Raw genomic sequence first — 23550 nt, 5'->3', positions numbered from 1 at the left:
TTAGTCTCCCACATCCCTTCTGGCTCTGCTTCAAGTTACTCTTCCCTCAGCACCCAGAAGGATCTTTTTGAAACATCCCTCTTAGTGTCTCATTCTTCTAACTAAAATGTGTCAAGACCGCTCATTGCTTGCCCTGGCTGGGTGGCTCAGCTGGTTGGAGCGTAGTCTCATACAGCAAAAGGCTGCGGGTTCGAGCCCCATTAGGGCACATACCTAGGTGGCAGGTTCGATCTTCAGTCAGGGAGAGTGCAGGAGGCAGCTGAGCAAAGTTTCTCACGTCAATGTTTCTCTCTCCCCCTTCCTCTCTCTCTAAAATCAATAAATATGTTCTCGGGTAAGGATTAAAAAAAGAAGAGACTATTCATTGCTCTTAGGATTAAAATTTTACTCTTCAGCCCTGGCTGGTGTGGCTCAAGGGGTCGAGTGCTGACCTGCAAACCGAAAGGTCGCCAGCACAATTCCCGGTCAGGGCACACGCTTGGGTTGCGAGCCAGATGTGAGAGGCAACCAATCGATGTTTCTCTCCTTCTCTTTCTCCCTCCCTCCCCCTCTCTCTAAGAAATAAATAGCATTTTAAAAAAATTTTACTGTTTACCTCGGTCTGCCAGGGGCTTCCAGCCCCTGCCTTTCCAGTTTCATCACTCTCCACCTTGCCTGTACGTTCTAGCCTGCTTCCCTGGGCCTGTGCTTAGTCTCTGCACTTTGGCACTTGCCTCTTGCCTCCGTCTGAAATGCCTTTCCGATTTCTTCTTGTCTTCCTTAATCTAAGGTCTCAGATTAAGTATCAATTTTCCAGGGAAGCCTTACCTGACCTCCCAAACTGGGTTTGGTTTTTTTACTACACATTCTTTCATACCCTACATTTTATAGTACTTCTAATTTATTATAAAAACATATAAGATGTATTTTTATATACTTATAAATATGCATTTCATGTATATATCATTTAAATTAGTGTGTTGTCATTTGTTTAATGTTTTCTCACCTGTTAAACCCTTAGATCATAAACTTCACGAGGGTGGAGCTCCTTGTCTCACTCGCTGCCTGGCTTGGCTCCTAATACAAACTGTACGCTTGTAAATATTTGCTGACTAAGTTAAGGTATGCATAAAGGCAGGTTCTGACAGTATGAGAGTTGAGATTAGGAAGATTGACAGTATGAGAGTTGAGATTAGGAAGATTATTATGGAAATAGAAAAAAATAAGCAAATGAAGTGGACATTGTAGGAAACAGAGATCTTGGTGATAGATTGCTATGGACAAAAGATGACCTTGACTTCATTCACCTGTAAGAAGTCGGCAAAAATACTGCTCTCGTCTCTTTGGGAAAACTCTGAAAACCAAATCATAGTAAGTGAAGGAATGCCTCCGACAGGGATTAATTAGAAAGACAAGGGCTCCATAAGGAAAAGCTGAGAGAGAGGTTAGTCCTAAAGCCTCAGCTTCACCCATAGCCTTAAGTGCCAATTTCAAGCAGTATTGAAGTCACGTGAAAGAAGCCTCGGAAACATTTTACTTTTCCCAGCTATTTGGCTCAGACCCAGGGTCGGCACTGGTTTCCCACCATACGCACCATAACCTTCTTGTTTCTTTCGTTTAGGGGCCATTAAGTTTAACGATGGCCTGAGCTTGGAGGAGAGCTACCGCCTCATCGAAGCTCTGTCCCGGTGCCAGCTGCCGTTCCAGTGTGCTCACGGGAGGCCGTCCATGCTGCCGTTGGCCGACATGGACCACTTGGAGCAGGAAAAACAGGTACAGTAGTGACTGGCAGAAGAAAAACCAAAGTTTCGCTGCTGCTGCTTTTTCAGATCCTATTATCCAAATGTAATGTCTTAATCCTTTGCAAAACAGATTTTTAAAAATTGCACATTGAAAGTTGTATGTAAAGTCTCACCATTTCAGCTTCCAGCTCAAATTCAAAGTAGAGCTTAGGCTAAACTGACAGACTATGCACATGATTTTATTTTTGTATTTTTTAAGCTTAACACATGCACAAAATGATGTATTCTGAACATCTGTTGCCTACTGGTTCCAGGTTTGATAAGATGCAGAAGTTCTCTGGGATTATAGAAAGTTGGTACAAACAGCAAATTCACTGCTGGCAAATGTAACTGTAACAGCCAGTAACTTGCTGGAAATGGTGACCTTGCTGGAAACGGCAGCCATCTCCAAGTTCCTCCAGCAGCCAGATTTGGGGATCCTCAAGTGCAAGGGAACCAAGCTTAGGAGATTTCCACATTAGGCTTTGGCCCTGGTTACTCAGCTGCCCAAAAACAATGATTTAATTCAGTAAACGCACAGAGTGATTTTTTAAAATTTTATTTTTAGAGAGAGGAAAAGGAAGGGAGAAGAGAGGGAGAGAAACATCGATGTGTGAGAGATACATGGATCAGTTGCCTCTCACACATCCCAACTGGGGACCTGGCCCACAATCCAGGCATGTGCCCTGACCAGGAATCGAACTGGCAACCTTTCAGTTTGCAGGCTGGCTCTCAATCCATTGAGCCACACCAGCCAGTCACAGAGTGATTTAAATTAAAGAACGTTTCCTTTCCTTGTTACAATTTTAAACAACATGAGAGCATAATAGGACTGTCCTGCTTTCCAGAATCTTTTCTTTTGCTCACCTTTCCCGCCAAGTCTTTTCTGGCGTAGAGTTTTCAGGTGCTGATGTGTTCTGACTCGTCCAGTAGATTTTAGTCCATTAAAACTTTTTTTGCTTCATGTGACAATGAAAAATTTTGTCCCTATTTTTGAGGAGATGGGAATCTAGACTTTTCAGTCCCTCTTATCGTAGGAACTCTGTCTTGTTTGAATCCAGGTTTGAATAGCCATAATTAAGAAGTACATATATGCTGCTTGGGTTTTCGTGCTGGTAATTGGAGCTATTCTCTTTCTTCCCATAGATTAAACCCAACCTTGCAAAACTTCGCAAAATGGCCCAGGCCTGGCGTCTCTTTGGAAAAGCGGGAGGATGCGATCCAAGGCAAAGCCTGCATGCATCCATGCCTCCTTGTGAGCCACCATGAGAACAGGATTATTGATCTGTGAAGAACCGAAGAGAGATTAACCCTGTGCCTCTGAGCAGAGGGCATAAAGAGCAGTTACCAGCAGCGTCCTGACCGAACCAGCCCAGTGCACCCAGGAAGCATACCAGTCTTCCTTGAGCAGATGATCCATCCAGTTGGTAGCCAGATGGAACTCAAGCCTAAAGACACTTCATTTGCATCCACGGACACAGGAGGTCTCCCTTTAATATCTACTTTTTGTAACTTATTTAGGGATAAAATTTAATAATTGTCTAATTGGTTGGTTGGTTGGTTTGTGGTTTTCTTGGAGTGGGATGTGGGGTTTTTTGGTTTGGTTTTGCAATTTTTTCCAGCCTCATAATTTGCATTAATGTTTATTTACCTGATGCTGAACTCCCAGGAATCAAGTCCGCCTTCCTTGACTGCCCAGGGTCATGCTCCGTTAGTCCCCTCCCTCCCTCCAGTCTTCTTCACTTCTCTCCGCTACCTCTTTACATTCTAAATTTCAGACTTAGAGTTTCTCTACACCCGGTAAAAATGCTCCCTGTAGTCTTCCACCAGGCCTATAGTTAGATTATTGTAGGGATAAAAACCGTTGATAAAGAGAAACAAGGACAGGGATAGAATAGAGAAAATTAAAGTCCTTTTCTTCGTGTTTTTTTTGTTGTTGTTCATATCTCAAACTAGTAAAATGATGAAAGTACTATGAGATTGTTTTTTTTAAATATTTTTTATACTTTATATAAAATATTTCTTTATGTGAAAGCAATTTTCATATCAAAATGCAGCATTTTTTTTTTTTAACCTAACCAGCTGTGTTCTCTACATTTGTACAGGAGACAAGGGGTTCTTCTGGTCCCTTTCAAATTATATCTTGGTTTTATTACAGTATGCGTAGCTAATGGCCTTATAATTTCATTTCGGATCTTTCTGCAAATGCTTGTTATGCCACTTTTAATTTGTATTTCCCCCACCTATTAAGATGACCTGATTTCTAGTTAATAAGACTTAATAAAGTCCTATAGAAGGGGGGAAAAAAGGCAAACAGCTGGCAATGTTTATTGCAACTGGGATATTATACAATGAAAAAGATGTGGCAATGAGAATTTCCACTTTCGTATTTCCTGACCAGCCTGCTCAAATTGGCCTTTGTATCAATGGAATTATTTTCCTCACTTTTAAATACAGGAAGTGGGTCTGTGCTCATGGGAGCAAAGTGGGTTTGCCAGCAGCCCTGCCGTGAGTCGTGCAGGAGCAAAGAAGTGCTGCATTCATTAGTGAGCGCCTCAGAGAAGGTTCGGGGGAGCCTGAACGTGCTGTTCAAGGGGATCCTTGTAGAATTACATAATTGGAACCCTGAAGAATAGGCACCACTGTCTAGAAATGGCCTTTATTCTCCTAAATATGCATAAACGGTTTCGTCGGGAGAGATGACCTCAGAAAGGAGTGTTTTCAGGGCATTTGCAAGGCTGTTGGGGGCTCTGCCTGCAGGCCCAGTGGGGTGTCGTGGCCTCTGGACCGCTGTCTCTGCTCACGGGGGCCAGCTACCCTGGGAGTTTTAAAGACCTCTTTAGGTCAGACCAATTTGTGGGATTAAAAAAAGTGTTACAATCCTTATATTAGGATGATGGGGTGTAGTTTCAAAAGGTTTTGCTAAAATCCCAAACCACTGTTTTCTGGAGAATAAGAGATTAGAAAGTTCTCCATAAATTATGCAACCAATTCCTAGCTAGCCTAAATCAGTCAATATAAGAGATAATTATACTATTTTAATAATTTATAAACTCAGTAGCATGCATCAGCGTAAAACCAACCTATTAGCCAAAAAAAACCTAACATTACTTTCATTATTGCCTGTTAGGATTTTGCTCTGTTTTGTTTTTAACTCAGGTGCCATAAGAGCAAAGATACATTTAAATTTTCTGATCTATTAATGGAAAATAATTCCATTGATACAAAGGCCAGTTTAAGCAGGCTGGTCAGGAAATCCAAATATGGAAATTCTCACTGCAACATCTTTTTCATAATTTTTAAGGTTTACAAAATAATTTTTACAGACCTATCTTATTTGAATTTCTTAGTACCCCATGAGATAAGGTGGTATTATTCTCCCCATTTTACAGGAGGGGATACTAAGGCTGAAAAATATTAAGTGACATCTTACGATCACGCAGCCAGTAAGTAACGCTGAGAGCAGCGTCCACGTCTTCCAGCTCCAGTGATAAGCTGCCGTGTAGATACCATCTCGGCCTCTGCGCTGCCCTCAGGAGGCCAGCATCTCTGTTGCCGTGAGACGACTGAGGCCCAGGGGTGTTAGCTGGTTGGTGGAGGGCCTCCCTAAGGGAGCCAGAACTTCCACCTGGTCCATGGGACTTCACTTTGTGCACTCCTTCCCATTACTGCCCCGTGCTGCCCGCACATGCTTAGTTTACTAGCGGTTTATCAATTTGAAGGCTAGTGGTTCATTTTTGTTAGATTCTGGCCGGTGGAGACTTTGTTAACTTCAGAGTAAAACTTGAGAGATGAGATGTGCAATGAAGCTGTTCTTGAGAGTGCCTTTTCTTGGTAACATCCTTCAAATTTTTGTTGAGAAATAAAGGTGCAGAACTCCAAGAAGCTTAGCTGTAGTCAGAGAGAGAGGCAAGGAAACTGATGATAGAATATGGTGACTTCCTCTAGGTTTAGGGGTCACTGAGTTACAGCTATGTCTTTATCACTGAGATAAGAGGAAATAATTCTGTCAGAATTAAGGCTACAGATGGCAATAGGAGCCAGTATCGGGAAGCTCAGAGGGTAGGCTAGAAGGAAGGGGAAGGACTGGGGAGAGAGCAAGGGCAAAGCCCAGAACCTAGGTGGGGATGTGGAACTCCACGAGGCGTTGACAATGGAGAGGTTCTAGCACTCAGACCTCACAGCAAGGCAAAGGGTCAGAACAAATGAACAGCTGGGGTCCAGGCTCAACAGACTGGGAAAAACAAGGCAGTGGGAATGGGGCAGTGCGGCAGCGGGCCAAGTCCAGAGACGTGCAGGGCTGCAGAAGCCGTGCCAAGTGCGAACGGACGCGGACGCGGCGGTCAGTTCCTAGAGAGCACTGCCAACCAAGCCCGGCTGAAGCTTCACAGGGAACAGCATATCGGGGTGGGGGGAACAGCAGTTTCTGGCACGAAGAACTCTGTCCCTGTTTCCCACCTGAAGTGCCACCCGCTTCCATCAAAACTCTTCACAAACGCAGGGTAAGGACAAGAACTGATGGGTACGTTTGCCACTGTATATCCCGCCTATTTTCACCCTTTCTGAGCCGGAGTTGCTCATTAACAGGGAGGTGGCAAAAAGGCAGGCTCAGGAGAGAAAAAGCAGCCTGGGAAACCAGAACTCTGGATAACTACCAATTACACACTTTCTTCTATCCTCCATTCATCATTCTGTAACCCCTGAGTCCCTTCTAAATACACTGCATCAGAACTGGTGGGGGATATAAAGAAAAAAGGGGTTGTCCTGTGGCTTAGGATTTTTTCAAACTTGGGTCGTTTTCCACGCATGCACGCGCATTTGTCTTAGTATGCTCAGTCCTATCCAGAATATCTGATAAAGCTCAGGCAGCCTGATCAAAGCTTGTTAGGAATCTGAGTGTCTTACGTGTTGGAATCTAGGGAGCCGGTAAGCTAGTGTGACTCAAGCAGCAGTCTGAAGGAAATAATTTGGCCTGTCTCTACCCTTACAACCTGCCTGACTAAACACGTGCTCTTGTTTACCTCAAAAGCAAGTAGTATCCAGTGATGATCCCCACAAAAAAGTGGTTTGGACATAGCTACTGTTACTGGTTTTTAGTTACTGATAAAGCTACTGTTACTAGTTTACCATTATTCAAGGTTATTTCATCACCTCTCTTTTGTAGTAGTAAACTGAAGAATTTAACATCTCAGTTATGAATTTTAGGAATCCTGGTCAGGTTTTTTCTAGGCAGGTCTTAATTCTATATTAACATGCCTGGGGGGAAAAGCCACCACTGAGAGTCTCCTCTTCAGCACAGTATTTAACACAAGCATCAAGTGATCATTGGAAGCGCGGTTAGGCTCAAAGGCTGCCCTCCCCCGTGGGAGTGTTGTGAAGGCCGAAAGCTTAGTCTGTAGCTCTAGTATTAATAACAATTGCTTAGGCACTTGCACAATATCCTGGAACAGCTCTTTGGTGAATGAAAAGAGTAATTCGAAACAAAGCAGACCAGATATAAAACACTTCCAAGGCACATTTCGAAATAGCTCCTTTGTGTCAAAGAGGTGCATGTCTGCAGAGGGAGTTTTGCAAGGACAGGTGGGTAGTATGGGGGTCTTTGCAACAATCGCGTGACCATCTGGTACTGTCTTTACAGCAGAGCAGTTCCGATGTGCTGAGTTCTGCATAGGGGTAGTATAGAGCCATCTAGCTCAGCGATGGAACAGTGTGACTGGCAGCCTTCATTAACCCCCACGCTGATGCAACAGATTGCTTTGAGACATGGTTTTGAAGCCCATCTATGAAACTTGTGATCCTGTGCGTACCAGCATTTTTTTCTTTGAGGTATCACTTTACTTCTGAGTTTTTCTTGGTAGACTATTTTTCAGAGATTTCTCTTCTGAGGCTAAATTAGGAATTTCTGTTCCTTATTTGAGTTCCAAGAATTGTGCCTTTCCTGCCCTCCGCCCAAATTGGAAGATACAAACCGTGGGAAAAAGTGTCTTTATAAACTGTATTAAGTAAGTTATCTAACTGGGTTTATTTGGCATAGGAAGCCTTTCACATCCATGGAATCCTCTTTCTCTTAATTATCTCTAAGCTAAAATAGTTTTGTTGGGTTTTTTTTTAATGAGTCTCTGGGTCCTGCCGGCAAAGGTGGAGAGTGATGGGCACAAAGCAGCTTTCCCCCATTCACATCAGGGTCTCCCTTTCCAATACTCACTCTTCCTCAAATAGGAAAAGGGAGAGAGGGAAATAGGAAAAAAAAAGGCATGTAAATAGCTTTGCGGGATTTACTTGAGGTCCTAAAGAGTCTAAAGAATATGCACTTACGCAGTTCTGTTCTAGGCGCTGCAGGAGCCGACCAAGGGAGAGCGAGCCTCTCCCCTTCATCCACCTTGGTCATGCCTGGGAAGGATGTTGGTGCTAATTTTAAACCCAGAGACTAAGAGGCACAAAGAACAAGAATCATAAAGCATTTTTGGAGCCAGAAACAGATCTAAGTTCCTTGACTCACTGCTGCTCTTACTCCAGACCACACAATTATACCCAAGTGAACTGCTGTTAAACTTGGTGCCTTCGGAGGAGACAACTGCTCGTGATTGGCAGCTGTGAGCCACTTCACTGAGAAAGCCTGGGGTCTTGGATGCTCTGAGGAATCACTGCCAGGCTGAGGCCTGAGTGAGTCAGGCTTTTCTGAGTCACAGGACTCTCAGGTCAGTCTTTAGACTGACTCAGATCTTGTTTTCTTCCTCCTTCAGGAAAGACAAGGCCTAAGGCAAAGATCTCTCTGGAGCAGATATCGAAAGAGTACTTCTGGCCAGTGTTAACCCAAGCGTGGTTACCAAATCACCTGTTAAAATGCCTCTGCGTGCTTGTTAAACGTGAGGACTCCTGGTGCTAGCTCCACCCCTCCACCTCCCCCTCACTGCAAGAGGCAGGAGGCCAGCTTTTGTGACCAGCATTCCAGGGGGTTCCCTGCGTACTTAAGTCTGCCTGGGACTTCTGCTTTATGCTAGTGCCTCCCCAACACACACCACCTGGTTTACCTGGAGAGACTCTTTAAAAATGTAGTTACTCAAGGAGTACACAAAATAAGGAGACAATATAGAAACATACTAAATAAAAGTAGATGGCTTCCTGCTTGCTGCTGTTTGGTGTTATGCTCCCAGACTTTTATCCTCTGCAAGTACACGTTTTGTCTTAATGAAAGATCAGATTATGCATATTACTCTGCAGCTTGCTTTTAACTAACAGTGTGAAATGGACTTCCTTACAGATCTAACACACTCACTAACACAAGGCTCACACAGCAAATGCCTGCCAGGGTCCAGCAGATACACAAGCTAGATGGACCCAGGAGGAGCTGCCGAACACTGGAGGTTTTCCTTCTGACCCAACTCCAGTCAGCTGCTGCCTCTTGGGAACGTGGATCCAGAATCGCCAAATTTTCTGAGTTCTCAAAAGAATCAAGAAATCTAAATGGTTTAACATGCAATCTCCAGATAATTAAATATTGATAACTAATTCAAATTAAATACGGGGTGAACCAGCAGACAAGATGTCTTCAATCCAGACACTGCCCTCAAGCCGCCCTTTGAAACCTCGATCGCAGTGGAGACATGATGTTCCACGGTACGTCATGATGATTTTCAAACCTTTCTTGCGTTCAACTAACAGAATACAAAACGCTATTGCTGGACACGTAGGCTGTGACACTGCAGCTGCTACAATATACCTGTGTGCTCGTACAAGTAATTGTACACGTGCAGGTTCAAAACTGCCCTGGAAAACACTGCACTATTTACAACCCTATTAACAGTACACGAGAGGGTCCTTTTCTGGGGAGCTTTAAACGGATTCCCAGGTGCCCCCCCCCCCCACTGGAGATCAGATGCAGTGGGTCTGGGATGGAGCCCAAGAATGTTTGTTTATTTAAGCTCCCAGATGGTTCTGATGATCAGAGGTTTTAGAACCACCGTCTTAGAATTACTAACAAATTGTTTGGGGCCATTTCCAGTAAATTCTAAATGAAACTGTAAATACGTTCATTTGCACTTCTCTGTTTGAGACTGCTACTTGTAATTACAGCCCTCTATGGAAACAAGGGCTCTGCTGCTGCTGCTTCAGGCGGTTCAATCGGAGCAGAACAATAAATAAACCAACTCAGGAACCTTTGAGCAGCTTTTATTGGCACAGCCTACGAAAAGGTGTGGTCGCCATTTCTGAGCAAAAACCTGTATCCCAGCAAGCTATTCAGTGTTATGTTGAACACACCAGTGAACCAGAAAGTTTAAGTTCCTGAAACAGACACCCCATGTCACTAAGAAGCTCCAAAATCAATACGTCAAGCCCTGCTGCTCCGTTAAGATCTGAAAGGACAAAAAAAAAACCCAAAACAGTCCTAGATGCGCATATCTTTGTTGTGGGATGACTAAAACGGCAGGAAACAGTACCCAGTTTTTTCGGCTGACCCCAGTCATCACAAGGAAGAGCGTTCCAGCAGCGGCACTGAAGTCTCCTCTCCATTCTGGGTCGGCCTAAGCAGTTCTGCTTGGACGAGCGGTGTCACAGGACGTGGTCATCAGGGTGGTAGAGCTCACTCATCAGACGGTAGATGTAGGAAGGAGCATTCCCGCCAATGTTGGAGATAAAGAGGGTAATGAGCTCTGGGGGGACGTAGTCAAACACAGGGCAATGAACGCTGACTTTCTCCAGGATGTCCCCTGAAAGGCAATCACACACGATGAGTATAAAACTGAGGATCCTGCTCTAATGGTTAAGCGGTATAGATTCGGGGCTCAATAATGCAGACATACTTGCTACCCCAAGGAAGGGGAAGCTGCAGCGGAACGCAGACCACAACAGATGACTTCAGAGCATGACACTCCCTGATTAAAACCCTTCAATGCCTTTCCTTAGCCCTTAGAATTCAAACTGGGGGCTGCAGCCTTCAAGATCTGGCCCCTCCCCACCACACCACACTAATTACAAATCGTACCACTCTACCTCTTGCTCACTCCTTTCTGGCCATATGGCTACCTTTCTCCAGCTGGCTAAGCATGTATCCAACTCAGGCCCTCCGCACCGCCTTGATCTTCACATGGGGCCCCATGCATGCAGAACTCAGCTGAAATGCCATCTCATTAAGATGCCCCCATCTAAGGTAGCCTCCCAGCCACTTTCCACCTCATCATCCTTATTTGCTTCTCCCCTAGAACGTCCCACGACCCGACATTTTCTTGGCCATCTGCTGCAATGGAAAGGAAGCTCTGTGGGCGCAGGGCCCGTCTGCAGTGTTCCCTGTTGCGTCCCTAGTGCCTAGGAAGTGCGAGGCACACAGTGGGTGCCCGACAGACATAAACATTTCTACAAGGATGCATGTTTAAATAAATGAAGTTATTCAACTGAAGAACTACCACCCCAGATACTACGCTTCGTTCCCAGAGGGTGTTTAAGACCATGTTAACTATCGATGAGGCTCACTGAACACAGCTGCTGCCTTCAGAAGTCAGAGAAGGGGCCCCAGCACACAGAGGTATCCAGTTATAGGCAAGTTACAGGCAAGTTTTACAAGTAGGAACATTTCAGAGTCCGCTTCCTCGGGCAGCCACGTTGCCATAATGACTCCCGACAGCAGTTAAAAACAACCCATGGGGTTGTCGCCCGTGTCTCAAACAACACGCAAAACGAACCCAGTCAATACTGGGCAATCTAAACCGCCATGGCCCCAGCACCTCAGCTAAAACATATTAGTTGTGGAACAAAATGAACCTAAACTAGATCAGGGCTCTAGGCACTCTAAGCTGCCAAGGAGAACACTCCCCACAAGTATGGCAAAAAGTGCAACCTGGCAGCACTCAAACCCAAACCCGAAGGCCAAACACACACGTGCACGCGTGTGTGAGCACACTTCTGTACCTTCTGTGAAGGGCAGGACTTCTTCAGGAGCCACGAACTTGTGAAATGAATCTTCTTCATTGGGGAACTAGAAAAGAAAAAAATTTTAAAAAATAGACCCAGCAATTCTATCTCTAGGTATATACCCAAGAGAAATAAAAAGCACAGGTCCACACAGAAACGTGTACACACGTGTTTATACCAACATTATTCACAAAAGCCAACAGACAGCAAAAACGCAAATGCCCGTCAACGGGTGAGCAGCTAACGCGTGGTTCCCCCCCGTACACAGGAACAGTACACGGCCAAGAGCCGTGCCACGACCCAGGTAAGCCTGGGGCACACCGCGCTAAGTGCAGGAGGTCAGAAACAGAAGGGCGCACAGTGGACTCCGTCTATGTCAAATTTCCCAAACAGGCGAACCCGTGGAGACAGAAGCAGATTAGTGATTGCTAGGAGGTGAGGAGAAGGGAGAAAATGGGTACACGGTGTTTTTCTGGGATGATGAAAAATTCTGAAACTAGGGAGTGGTAGTTGCACAATGCTGTGAATGCAGTAAAGCCACTAAACTGCACATTTAAAAATGGTTAATTGTATGTTATGTGAATTAAATCTCAATTAAAAAAGAGACCTATAAATAGATTGGTATTTTAAAGCAAATAGTTTTTATCACTAATGAAATGACTCTTCACTTAGTAACTGCTTGTATTCAGGCTTCGGAAGACAGTCCCTGGAACTATGAGACAAAACAAATTGTATGTTCCTAAATGTAACTTGCTTGGCGTTCTGAAAGGCGGTCAGGGTGATGAGGAGTGGTGGCAATGTAAACAATGGGCCGCCCCCAACTATGTATTGTCTTGACCTTACAATTTCGACTTCTTAAAGCTGACAGGTTATAAATATTAATTGTTTTTCCTGGATCGGGACTCCTGGAGCTTTTTCCAGCCTCTACTGCATCTAATCCACTGAGTAAAGGCAGATAAAAAGAAGCCCCAGAGTGAGCAGGCTGAAGGCCCTGAGATCAAGCCCACACTCTGGCTTCCATCTCTCTGTTGGCTTAAGGCAGACGGACGTACCTGTGGTGAGAGCTTGAACATAGGGGCACAGACGATGAGGGGGGTGGAGTGGTGTTTTGCTGCCAGTGCTAGAGTGTGCGTTCCTGTCACAGCTCTCAGGGCACCGTTGGCCAGGATGGTCTTTGTGCCAATGATCACCTTTGAGACAGGAAAAAAAAATGTGAGCCATCTGGGGATAAACCCTTAAAAGGGCCACTGGGCACAAGAGCCTAAAGGCTCAGGCCTGAGTCTTGGCATCCTGAGGGGTCACATAGCAGTAGAGGGAAAGAGATTCTAGGCTCAGGACCACCAGTCCTAGCTTCAAAGTGGGTTCCTGAGGAAAGCGTGAATGTGGTCCACGACAAGAAACTGCAGTATCTGCTGCCTGTAGCCTCGTCTTCTAAAAACCGCACCTCCCGAGAAGCAGGTCTTTCTCATTCTCCATCCACCTTTGCCGAGCTCTCTGGGCATAAGAGGGAGTCCTACTGGCTGACCTGCTTAGAGTCGTCCCACTTTATTCTTTCACGCTTTAACCACAAAGAGGGTATTGCAAATGAGGAACAATGATACAGACAAAGGGAAAAGAATTCAGTTAATAGATGAAAAAGGCCCAAGTATATACTTTCAAAAGGTGCCAGAAGCTCTTCTCATGGATATTACAAAAATGACAATAAAAATCAGTATTTCAGAGCTATAATCCTCATTAGTTCAACAGAACACCAAATATACCCACCTTGTTGACTCTCGACATCACAGCAAAAATGGCAGCGTCAGTCATGACAGTTGTCTCGATACCTGCTTCTGACAAATTGACTGCCATTTCATGGCCCTGCAACGGGAGAGGAGGGCTGACGCTGGGACAACGGGTGAGAGACCGGGAACGACCGCTCAAATGTGACTGGATTGGGGGATTCTGTGATCCCGGGCCCATGCAACAGGCAGGTCTCAACACATAGCTACCTCGCTTTTCCGCCTGTGGTCGGTATTCTCGGGTAAGCTGCAAGAGGCCCAGAGGAAGCTAATAAACATTTAATACTCCCACTACAGCAGCAGAGCCACCACAGAACCGGACACACTACCTGTCTGCACAATCAGGCATCGGGACGCGAGAGCCCTGGCTCCTTCTTTGCCACGTTTTATTTCCTTACATATTTCCTTTTTTGAAACCTATAATTTACCGAGGGATTGAGTGAGGTCAAGCCAAGACTCGGTCATCCCCAAGGTAATTTACCCTGTTTTGATACCTGAAAGAAACCAATGTTGATCTTTTCGTGGGCCCAGCAGTTCACCCAACTTCCTTAAACCAATGTTTAAGAAAGTTCCCAGGATGAACAACTTGCAAATTCCCTTCATGTTTTATTTATCTTCTCAACGTCTTGCTAATCAATTCAAGGTCGACCTGGATCCCACCCGTCACTCTTTCATTCTCTCACTTTTTGTTTTCCTTGGCAGCTCCAGCAGGCCCCCTACCTGACAGAAAGGGGCACACTCTGCCACAATGACGTGGAATTTCCTCTTCCGGGCAGCCTCTCTGAGGAAGGCCTCTACTGTTCGGGAGAAGCCAATGGTCATGATCACCTCATTAGAATGGATGTGCTCCAGGGCCTGGGCTGCGATGTTCTCCGTTGTCCCTTCTGCAAGAACAGCCCGTTTTACAAAGAAAATAGGAAACCGCCATGCCACAGCACAGACAGACGTGACAGAACACAACACAGGGTGTGTGCCCGCCCAGCTGGCCCTCGCAGCACAGGCTTCACAAATTTAATAGGAAACGTCACGCTTTCTTAAAATCCTGCTCCTTTGCGATCTTCTATCTGCCAAGTTCTCAGGCTGCACTCTGCCCCAGCAGTAAGTACCCCTTCCCAACTTACCCCCCTGCCCTGCCCTGCCCTGCCCCCCTCTCCTTTACAACCGATTTTGAAGACAGTGACTTCAAGCAAGAAACGGTCCAATCTGGGCAACCCTCAAGTGCTGAGTGTGGGGTAAACAGAACTCCCACCTAAAAAAAAATCCTCCAAAAGGTGGCCACAACACCTCCACCTGAAAGGGAGCCACAGAAGAAAAATAGGGGAGGAGTTTGGAAGCAGCAGCCCAGGGCCCAGACAGTCCCACTGTGCCCTGGGAAGCACAGACAGCTTCTTCCTCTCCCAGGGAACTCTGATTGCAGTGAGTGCCTGCAGGTGTCCTTGGTCACAACAACAAGGGGAATGGAGGTGGTGTGAGTGAGGGAGTTTCGTGATGGTCTAAGTGGCCATGGTTTCAGGGAGTTCATCTCCTTTAAAACGAAAACAAAGCCCTGTCCTAAGGCAGTCTCTGCCACCGAGGATCTGCAGTCCGCTGCAAAGGGCGGGTCTGTAAGGAAACGGAGAGAGGTTGCCTTAGTCCTACCACCTGTTCCCACCTTTCCTGCTCAGGACGGAAGGGAGACCTCTGAGAGCCAGAGTGTGCGTCCTCTCCCAACCCCGCTGCTGAACAACTTCAAGGTCTTCTGCTGTTCTCCCCTGTCTCCGCAACTTGTCGTGCCCACCAGGGACCGGGGCTCTTACCCAGTTCCACAAGCAGCTCATTAATTGCCTCAACGATGTTGGACTGCAGTTGGGCGTAATGGAAGCTGAAATCCTCGCTCAGGCCTCCGGATGTCAAGAGTTTGTGCAGGGACTCCTGCTGGTCGCTCTCGTCGCTGCGTCCGTGGAGTCTGTGGAGGCAACACGACGCAGAAGGTGTGAAGGCCGTGTGATGTGTAACAAGACCTGTTCAGCTCCAATAAAGGCTCCAAGCAGAGATGGGGGCTCGTGCAAAAAAGGGTCACTGGATCCAAGCCGGAACCCATGACGTGGACCTGACCTGCCGTACTCCTCGCGGATGATCCTGAGCACTCTCCGCACCATATTGCCCACCGTGGTCTCTGAGGGCTGCGCGGCCGTCATCCTCCGGCCCTCTCTGCGGATCAGCTTCATCAGCTCCCCTGCAATCCAAGCCAGAGAGGTGAGCGGAACAAGCGCGCGGTGAGGCCTGGGTGCCTTTCCGCCTGGGAGCAGGGAACGCAAAGTGGCGAAGGACGCGATGGAGCGAGGCCTGCCTTACCTGCGTGGCTCCAGCGGTGGTCCGTGATGATCCGGCGCAGCAGCTCCAGGGTCTCCCGGGCCATGTCCTCGGAGGTGCGCCGCCCGCCGCCTCGCTTCAGGGCCTCCACGAAACTCTCAATCCTCTCGGACAACTCCGAGCCCTTGGCCGCGGCTCCTGGCATCTTGAAAGAAGCCGCGGTGACCGTGGAATCCACTCCAACAAGTCTCTTCGGGTTTGCACTTCCGGGGCGGACCAGGTCGGCTTCCGCTCCACGAAAAAACTCCAGTGTGGGAGATGGCGGGCCACGCCCCTCGCTGCCTGAGCCAATCAGAGACGTGGAGCTCCGGTCCCTTACCGCTGAGGATCTGCTCGCCTTCGGACAGAAGTGGAGCTGGCCTTTGCTGGCTCCTCAGTCGCTGAAGAGGTGACACGAGGGACTTCAAGAGAGTGGTTAGTCCCGTTGGTCTGGGAACAGCCTGTCTTTTCAGCTGACAGTACTACCTGAGGCCATCCTGGAAAAGCTGTGGCCTTCTTTCCTGGTCCCTTAGCTCCGGTGACAGTCCCATTGTCCTTACACAGACGCCCAGAAAGCACGTCCAGGGCCCGCTGCCCCCTGGGCAGGCCCCTCCCCGCTTTATAATTTAGGGTTTGTGCCGGTGCCTCTTTAATAGACTCAGCCTCCTGAGGTCAGGGACCTTGTCTTGTATGCCTTTGTGTTCCCAATGCCTAGCTCACCCAAGATAAGACAGAGGGATCAAGAATGAGGAGACCCATACCCACCAAAATAAGATTAAAAGTGGGAGCTAACATAGGAGCAAAGACAGTGTTCTTCCATTTGGACAGAATACAGAGGCTGTACAGTATAATACAATACCAAGAGCTACCATTTACTCATAGCTTACGGTATGTGAATTGTCTCATCTAAGACAACTCGGAGATATGTCCTCCTGTCCTTATTTTACAGATTAGGAAACAGAGCCACAGAATCTAAGCAGCTAGTAAGTGGATGCAGTTATATTTAAATCCAGGGCTATCTGAACACAAAGCCTGTGTGTAATGAGAATCTCTAAATATTGCCTTAAGATAAATTCTTAGAAGTGGAATCTTTTGACACATAAAATGACACATACATTTTAAAGATTTGTTACAATTGATAAATTGCCCTCTGAAAAGATATATGTATACCAAAATCATATGATAGTTCAAGAAAAAAAAAAAACTACAGACAAGTATCCCTCATGAATAGCAGATGCAAAAACTGCAACAAATTATTAGCAAAACAAATCCAGCAGTACATAAAGAATTAATACATAATACCAAGGAGAATTTAAATCTGTAATGCAAAGCTGTTTCAATATTTGAAAATCAATCAATTTAACAAACCATTTTAGGTTTTTTAACAACCTAAAAAGTTGAAGCACATGATTATCTCAATTGATGCAAGAAGCACTTGAAAAATTCAACAGCCATTTAATTTTTAAAAACTCACAGAACTAGGAATAGAAGGGAACTTCTTCAACTTGATAAAGGGCATCTACAAAATCCTAACATCATATTTTATGGTGAAAAACTGCTTTCTCCCTAAGACCAAGAACAAAGCAAGGATGTCTACTTTCACCATTTCTATTTAACATCATAGTTAAAATCCATCCATTGCAATAAGGGAAGGAAAAAAAATTAAAACATACAAGTGGAAATAAATAAAACTCCCTGTTCACTGAAGACATCATCAACTCCATAGAAAATCCCAAAGAATGAACATTAACAAAAAAAAAGCCTCCTAAAATGGAAAGGTAAGTTAAGCCAGGATACAAGGCCAATACACAAAAATCAATTATAGACTTCCAGTCAAGATGGAGGTGTATAACCCAAAGTCATAAACATAATCTATATTTTCTTATAAATACTTCAAAATCGTGTCTTTACACATAATTTGGAATTACTTTCTATATAAGGTGAGAGGTAGAAATCCAATTTTATTTAATTTTTTGTTTCCCCTTGACTTTCAGTACTACCACTGTAGTATGTCAAGTTTCTGTAGTGTGTGAGTCTGTCTGGAGGCCTCCACGTCGTGAAGAGTTTATGTAAGGACTCTTGCTGGTTGCTTTTATCATTGTGTCTGTGGAGACTATGGAGGCAACAAGACCAAAAGAGGGAGGTGGGAGGAGGTGTGATGACTTACATATCATCACAAAATTATCCACCAACATTTTAATCCACAAAGGACCCATAAAAATTGCTTAATTTGTCTGTCACTGAACCAATATCACATTAATCACTATTGTCTGATTTTTTTTAAAGTTTTGTTTATCTGGTAAAAGAAAAATTAGTGCCATATTCCTTTCTTTTTTATATAATTTTTAAATATTTTATTTTTTTTAGAGAGAGGGGAGTGGGAGGAAGAAAGAGAGAAAGAGAAACATCCATATGCAAGAGAAACATTGATCTGTTGCCCCACACCTGGCCCACAACCCAGGCATGTGCCTCGATGGGGAATCAAACCAGCTACCCTTCCTTGCACAGTCCGGCACGCAACCACTGAGCCACACCAGCCAGGCCTAATATTCCTTTCCTTAACAGTGTCTTGACTAGCCCTGGCTGATGTGACTCAGTTGGTTGGGGCGTTGTCCTGTAACCGAAGGGTTGAAGGCTTGAAGGCTTGATTTCCAGTCAAGGCACATAAGCAGGTTGCAGGTTCAATCCCCAGTCTGGGTGCCCATGATCCCTGGTCCAGGCTGCATATAGGAGGCAGCCAACATCCAACATTGATGTCACTTCCTCTCTCCCTCTCTCTCTAAAAGCAATAAAAAAAATGTCCTCAGGTAAGGATAATAAAATAAATAAATAAATTTTTAATAAAAAGAGTGTCTTGACTAGTTTTGAGCCTTTTCTCTTCCATACATATTTTATTAATAACTTGTCTATTCCTCAAAAAAAATTCTGTTGAGATTTTGATTTTAAATCTCTAAATAAATTTGAGAAGAATTTACTTTTTTAAGATATTGAAGCTTTCAATCCATAAACATCATATATGCCTTCATTTATTTAGATCTTCTTTAACGTGGTTCAGTAAAATTTTATAATTTTCTTTATGTAGGTCTTGCACATCTTGTGTAAGACTTATTTCTACACACCTTATATATGTGATATAGGCGATTATCATTCTTTTCATCATTGCCAAATTGATAGAGAAAATTTTTTAAATTAGTTTTCATTTGTATTTCTCATTAATCATTAATCATGATAAACATTTTTCATGTTTATTTACCATTTGTATTTCTTCTCTTATGAATTGCTGGTATATATGATTTGCCCATTTTCCTTATGTGATGTATGATAGACATTCTGGTCATCCGCCCAACATTCATTTCTTTCTTCCTTATTAAAAGAACTGATTTTGTTCCATTTCTATGGAGAGGGTAAGTGGTTCTAGCTTACAGGTAAATCCTGATTTGGCTAGACCAATTATGGTCCTTTCTCCTTTTTTACAGATTGGTGTAGGATAACCCATTTTCTATCTAGTGGAATATGAATGAGGTCCATTTGGGAATTCCTGGAAAGGTTTTCTGTTCTTAAGAAAAAAACAGAGAAGACTACTTAGTCTCTTCTATCTCTAGTTTTATTGGATGTGATGCCTAGAGTTACTGCAGCTGTCTTGTGACAGTCTCCAGACAGAGGATAAAGTTAACATGTCGAGGATGGCAGGATAGAAGAAAAAAGAGCAGACAGAACCTAGACTCTTGATATCAACACTTAATAGGTAGTTTACATATATTAACTCTTTTCATCCTTACAACAATCCTGTGAAGTAGTATATTCTTAATATAACCATTTTCAGAAGAGGAATGTGAGGCATAAATAGGATAACTAACTTGCTCAATGTCACACACCCAGTAAGTGGAAGAGCTGAGCTAGCTTCAGAGCTTGCACTGTTAGTCTGTGTACAGAAGTGCCTTTTATTAAAGTCATAGTGTGAAGTCAACAAATGCAGAAATTTGCCCTACCTTTACACTTTTTATTACGTTAAACAATAAATTTCTCCATTGCTTATATAATTTTGAGTTGAGTTTTCTGTCACTTGCAGCCCAAATCATCCTGAATTGGGTAGTTATCTTTTTCTAGTTGATTTGTAAGATCTCTTTATATATTCAGTATACAAACTCTTTGACTGCAATTTATGTTGCAATATTAGTATTTTTAGAAACTTTGCCCGATCCTCATATTGCTGTGGGATTTTAACACCCCCACAGCAATTGAAACACCTTTCAGTAGGACCATTTAGAACAGGGGTGTCAAACTCATATTCACCAGGGAGCACATCAGCCTCCTGGTTGCCTTCAAAAGGCGAGATGTAATTTCAGGGCTGTATAAATGTAACTACTCCTTAACTAGGGAAAAGGACCCCAGCGCTGTTGCCAGGTAGAAACAAGGCAGTGGACTGGATAAAACAAGGTGGAGGGCTGGATTCAGCCCACAGGCCTTGTGTTTGCCACCTGTGGTTTAGAAAAACATAGCAAAAGACTTTAAAATGTTCATTCATAACTTTTAAACTAGTGTGCCCACATCTAGAAATTTATTCTAAGAAAATAATCAGAAATAGAAACAAAGTATTATCTACAATAATATTTTTACTTTATTATTTATAATACAAAAATTCCTAAATATTCAAAATTAGGGAATTATAGTACAGCCACACAATGAAATATCATACTTTAGAAGAATATCTAATGACATAAAATGCTTAATGATAAGGAGAAATGTTGACAACACATGAAGTTTAAAAAGCAGGTTGGAGGACTTCCGGCCAAGATGGAGGTGTAGGTAGACACACTGTGCCTCCTCACACAACCAAAAGAAGGACAACAATTAAAAAAAAAAAAAAAAAAACAGAACTGACAGAAAATCGAACTGTATGGAAGTCTGACAACCAAGGAGTTGAAGAAGAAACATTCATCCATGCCAATAGGAGGGTCGGTGACAGGCAGCCAGGCAGAGAGGTGAGGCAGCAGCTGGTGGACCAGGCGGTCCCACATTTGTGTGCAGATAAACCGGGAGGAACAACTAGGGAGCAAGACAGACAGTGCAACCCAGGGCTCCAGCGCGGGGAAATAAAGCCTCAAACCTCTGATTGAAAAAAACTGTGGGGGTTGAGGCGGCAGCAGGAGAGTTTGTTGGAGAGACACACAGGGTCCTAGAACATACACACACACATACACCCGGGAATCAACACCAGAGGGGCCCATTTGTGGTGGGTAGTGTTGGAAGTGACCAAAAGCTGGCAGAGAGCTGAACACGTGGCAGTGTTCCCTGTTGGACCCCACCCCACATACAGTGTCACAACCCAGAAACGTGGGTTGCCCCGCCCTGGGAATAACTAAGACTCCGCCCCTTACTATGTAACAGATGTGCCAAGACAAAAAAAAATATGGCCCAAATGAAAGAACATATCAAAGCTCCAGAAAAAAATACAACTAAGCGATGAAGAGCTAGCCAAACTGTCAGATGCAGAGTTCAAAACACTGGTAATCAGGATGCTCACAGAATTGGTTGAGTATGATCACAAGATAGAGGAAAAAGTGAAGGCTATGACAAATGAAATAAAGGAAAATGTGCAGGGAACCAACAGTGATGGGAAGGAAACTGGGACTCAAATCAATGGTTGGGACCAGAAGGAAGAAAAAAACATCCAACCAGAACAGAATGAAGAAACAAGAACTTGGAAAAATGAGGAGAGGCTTAGGAACCTCCAGGACATCTCGAAACATTCCAACATCCGAATTATAGGGGTGCCAGAAGGAGAAGAGGAAGAACACGAAATTGAAAACTTATTTGAAAAAATAATGTAGAAGAACTTCCCTAATCTGGCAAAGGAAATAGACTTCCAGGAAGTCCAGGAAGCTCAGAGAGTCCCAAAGAAGTTGGACCCAGGGAAGCACACACCAAGATTGCATTGGATAATTACATTAGCCAAGATTAAAGATAATGAGAGAATATTAGAAGCAGCAAGAGAAAAGGAGACAGTTACCTACAAAGGAGTTCCCATAAGACTATCAGCTGATTTCTCAAAAGAAACCTTGCAGGCAAGAAGGGGCTGCTGGCAAGAAGTATTTAAAGTCATGAAAGGCAAGGACCTACATCCAAGATTACTCTATCCATCAAAGCTATCATTTAGAATGGAAGGGCAGATAAAGTGCTTCCTAGATAAGGTCAAGTTAAAGGAGTTCATCATCACCAATCCCTTATGATATGAAATGTTAAAGGGACTTATCTAAGAAAAAGAATATGAACAGTAAAATAACAACAAATTCACAACTATTAACAACCTAACCTAAAAAAAAAAAAAAAGAAAACAAACTAATCAAACAACTAGAACAGGAACAGAATCACAGAAATGGAGATCACATGGAGGGTTATCAGCAGGGGAGAGGGAGAAAGGGGGAAAAGGTACAGGGAATAAGAAGCATAAATGGTAGGTAGAAAATAGACAGGGGGAGGTTAAGAATAGTATTGGAAATGTAGAAGCCAAAGAACTTATATGCACAACCCATGGACATGAACTGAGGAAGGGGGAATACGGGTGGGAGGGGGTATACAGGATGGAGGGGAGTAAAGGGGGGGGAATGGAACAACTATAATAGCATAATCAATAAAATATATTTTTAAAAAATAAAGCAGGTTGTAGCCCTGGCTGGTATAGTTCAGTGGTTTGAGTATTGGCCTGTGAAACAAAGGGCACGTTTCGATTCCCAGTCAGGGCACATGCCTGGGTTTCAGGCCAGGCCTCCAGTAGGGGGCATGCAAGAGGCAACTGCACATTGATGCTTCTTTTCCTGTCTTTCTCCCTCCTTTCCCCTCCCTCTAAAAATAAATAAATAAAACCTTTTTTTTAAAAAAAAAACAGGTTGTATACAATCATTCCGGAAAATAGTTTGACAGTTTCTTTAAAAACTAAAAATGGATTTATAATACCTGCCAGCAATTGTACTCTTGGTCATTTATTCCAGAGAAGTGAGCAGTTATGTCCAAATAGGAATTTGTACATGAACATTCAAAGCAGTTTTATTCATAATAACCAAAAGCCGGAAACCACTCAGGTGTCCTCCAATGGGTTAATTTTTAAAGAAACTGTCGTACAGACACACCATGGCACATGGCTCGACACGTGCGCCAACTTAGATGATCATCAAGGAAATTATGCTGAGTGAAAAATGCCATTCTCAAAAGCATACATACTACCTAATTTTATTTATGTGACATTCATGAAGTAGCATAATTACAGAGATGAAGAGTAGATGAGTGGTTGCCAGCATTTAGGGATGGGCGGGGGCCTGGGATGGGCGTGGGATAAAGTAGTGACATAAAGAATAGTACAGTTAAAGTCTCTTGGTTGTGGTTACGGTTCTGCAAGGCTACAGATGATAAAATTGGGTCGAACTACAGCCACACACACATATGTGCATGCGTAAGTGTGAAATCTAAATAAGCTCTCGGGGACTTGGACAACAGAGTGGTGATTGTTAGGGGTGGTTTAAGGGGACTAAATGGTAATGGAAAAAATACAATAAAGATTTTTTAAGTAAAATAAAAAAGTGTTTGTAAGCAAAAATAAAGAAAAAATAAAAAATAAAAAATACATAAGCTCTCTGGGTTGTACCCAGGCCAATATCTCGTTTTTGATATTGTAATATGGCCGTATAAGATGTTATCATTGGAGGAGGCAGGGGGAAGGACGCATGGACTTTGGTGTACATGCCTTTCACTTCCTGTTAATCTACAATTATTTTAAA

The 23550-nt window shown here is 44.0% G+C and overlaps 2 protein-coding genes across 19 annotated transcripts in view; one reads left to right on the top strand and one right to left on the bottom strand.

Annotated features, from left to right (window-relative positions):
- The window catches only part of MLH3 (mutL homolog 3), a 33568-nt gene extending 23731 nt beyond the window's left edge, over positions 1–9837 (top strand). For 8 of the 16 annotated variants that reach the window (XM_045201241.3, XM_071222069.1, XM_071222068.1 and 5 more), the window contains 3 exons: positions 1601–1752; positions 2907–3244; positions 7399–9837. In XM_045201241.3, coding sequence (XP_045057176.2) covers positions 1601–1752; positions 2907–3029 — 275 coding nt within the window. In that variant the 3' untranslated portion in view covers positions 3030–3244; positions 7399–9837. Of the gene's footprint in view, positions 1–1600; positions 1753–2906; positions 4117–7398 lie in introns of those variants that run through there. The other 8 variants (XM_071222067.1, XM_071222066.1, XM_071222062.1 and 5 more) reach the window with 8 other exon arrangements.
- Positions 9838–9912: 75 nt separating this feature from the next.
- EIF2B2 (eukaryotic translation initiation factor 2B subunit beta) lies at positions 9913–16008 on the bottom strand. 3 transcript variants are annotated; one of them, XM_045201244.2, is made up of 8 exons: positions 15782–16008; positions 15542–15662; positions 15244–15392; positions 14168–14331; positions 13431–13526; positions 12719–12856; positions 11664–11730; positions 9913–10468 (listed from the first exon to the last, which is right to left on the bottom strand). In XM_045201244.2, the coding sequence occupies exons 1-8, from the start codon at positions 15942–15944 to the stop codon at positions 10311–10313; spliced, it is 1056 nt and encodes a 351-aa protein (XP_045057179.2). In that variant the 5' UTR covers positions 15945–16008; the 3' UTR covers positions 9913–10310. The 3 variants fall into 3 exon arrangements, with proteins under 3 accessions (XP_045057179.2, XP_045057180.2, XP_053783803.1); XM_045201245.2 differs by having other exon boundaries at positions 14276–14331; positions 15782–16003; XM_053927828.1 differs by lacking the exon at positions 12719–12856 and having other exon boundaries at positions 15782–16003.
- Between the last annotated feature and the right edge of the window lie 7542 nt (positions 16009–23550).

This window comes from Desmodus rotundus, chromosome 7, assembly GCF_022682495.2.
Source record: "Desmodus rotundus isolate HL8 chromosome 7, HLdesRot8A.1, whole genome shotgun sequence".
Lineage (NCBI taxonomy): Eukaryota > Metazoa > Chordata > Mammalia > Chiroptera > Phyllostomidae > Desmodus > Desmodus rotundus.
Note: the sequence above shows the minus strand (reverse complement) of the source record. Positions and strands in the feature narration are given on the sequence as shown.

Coding starts and splice junctions, on each gene's coding strand:
- EIF2B2 (XM_045201244.2), bottom strand. CDS start 15,944: ATGCCAGGAGCCGCGGCCAAGGGCTCGGAGTTGTCCGAGAGGATTGAG. Junction 13,527..14,167: donor AGTGTGCCCCTTTCTGTCAG/GTAGGGGGCCTG, acceptor CTCCCGTTGCAG/GGCCATGAAATGGCAGTCAA. Junction 10,469..11,663: donor AGTCCTGCCCTTCACAGAAG/GTACAGAAGTGT, acceptor ATTGCCTTTCAG/GGGACATCCTGGAGAAAGTC.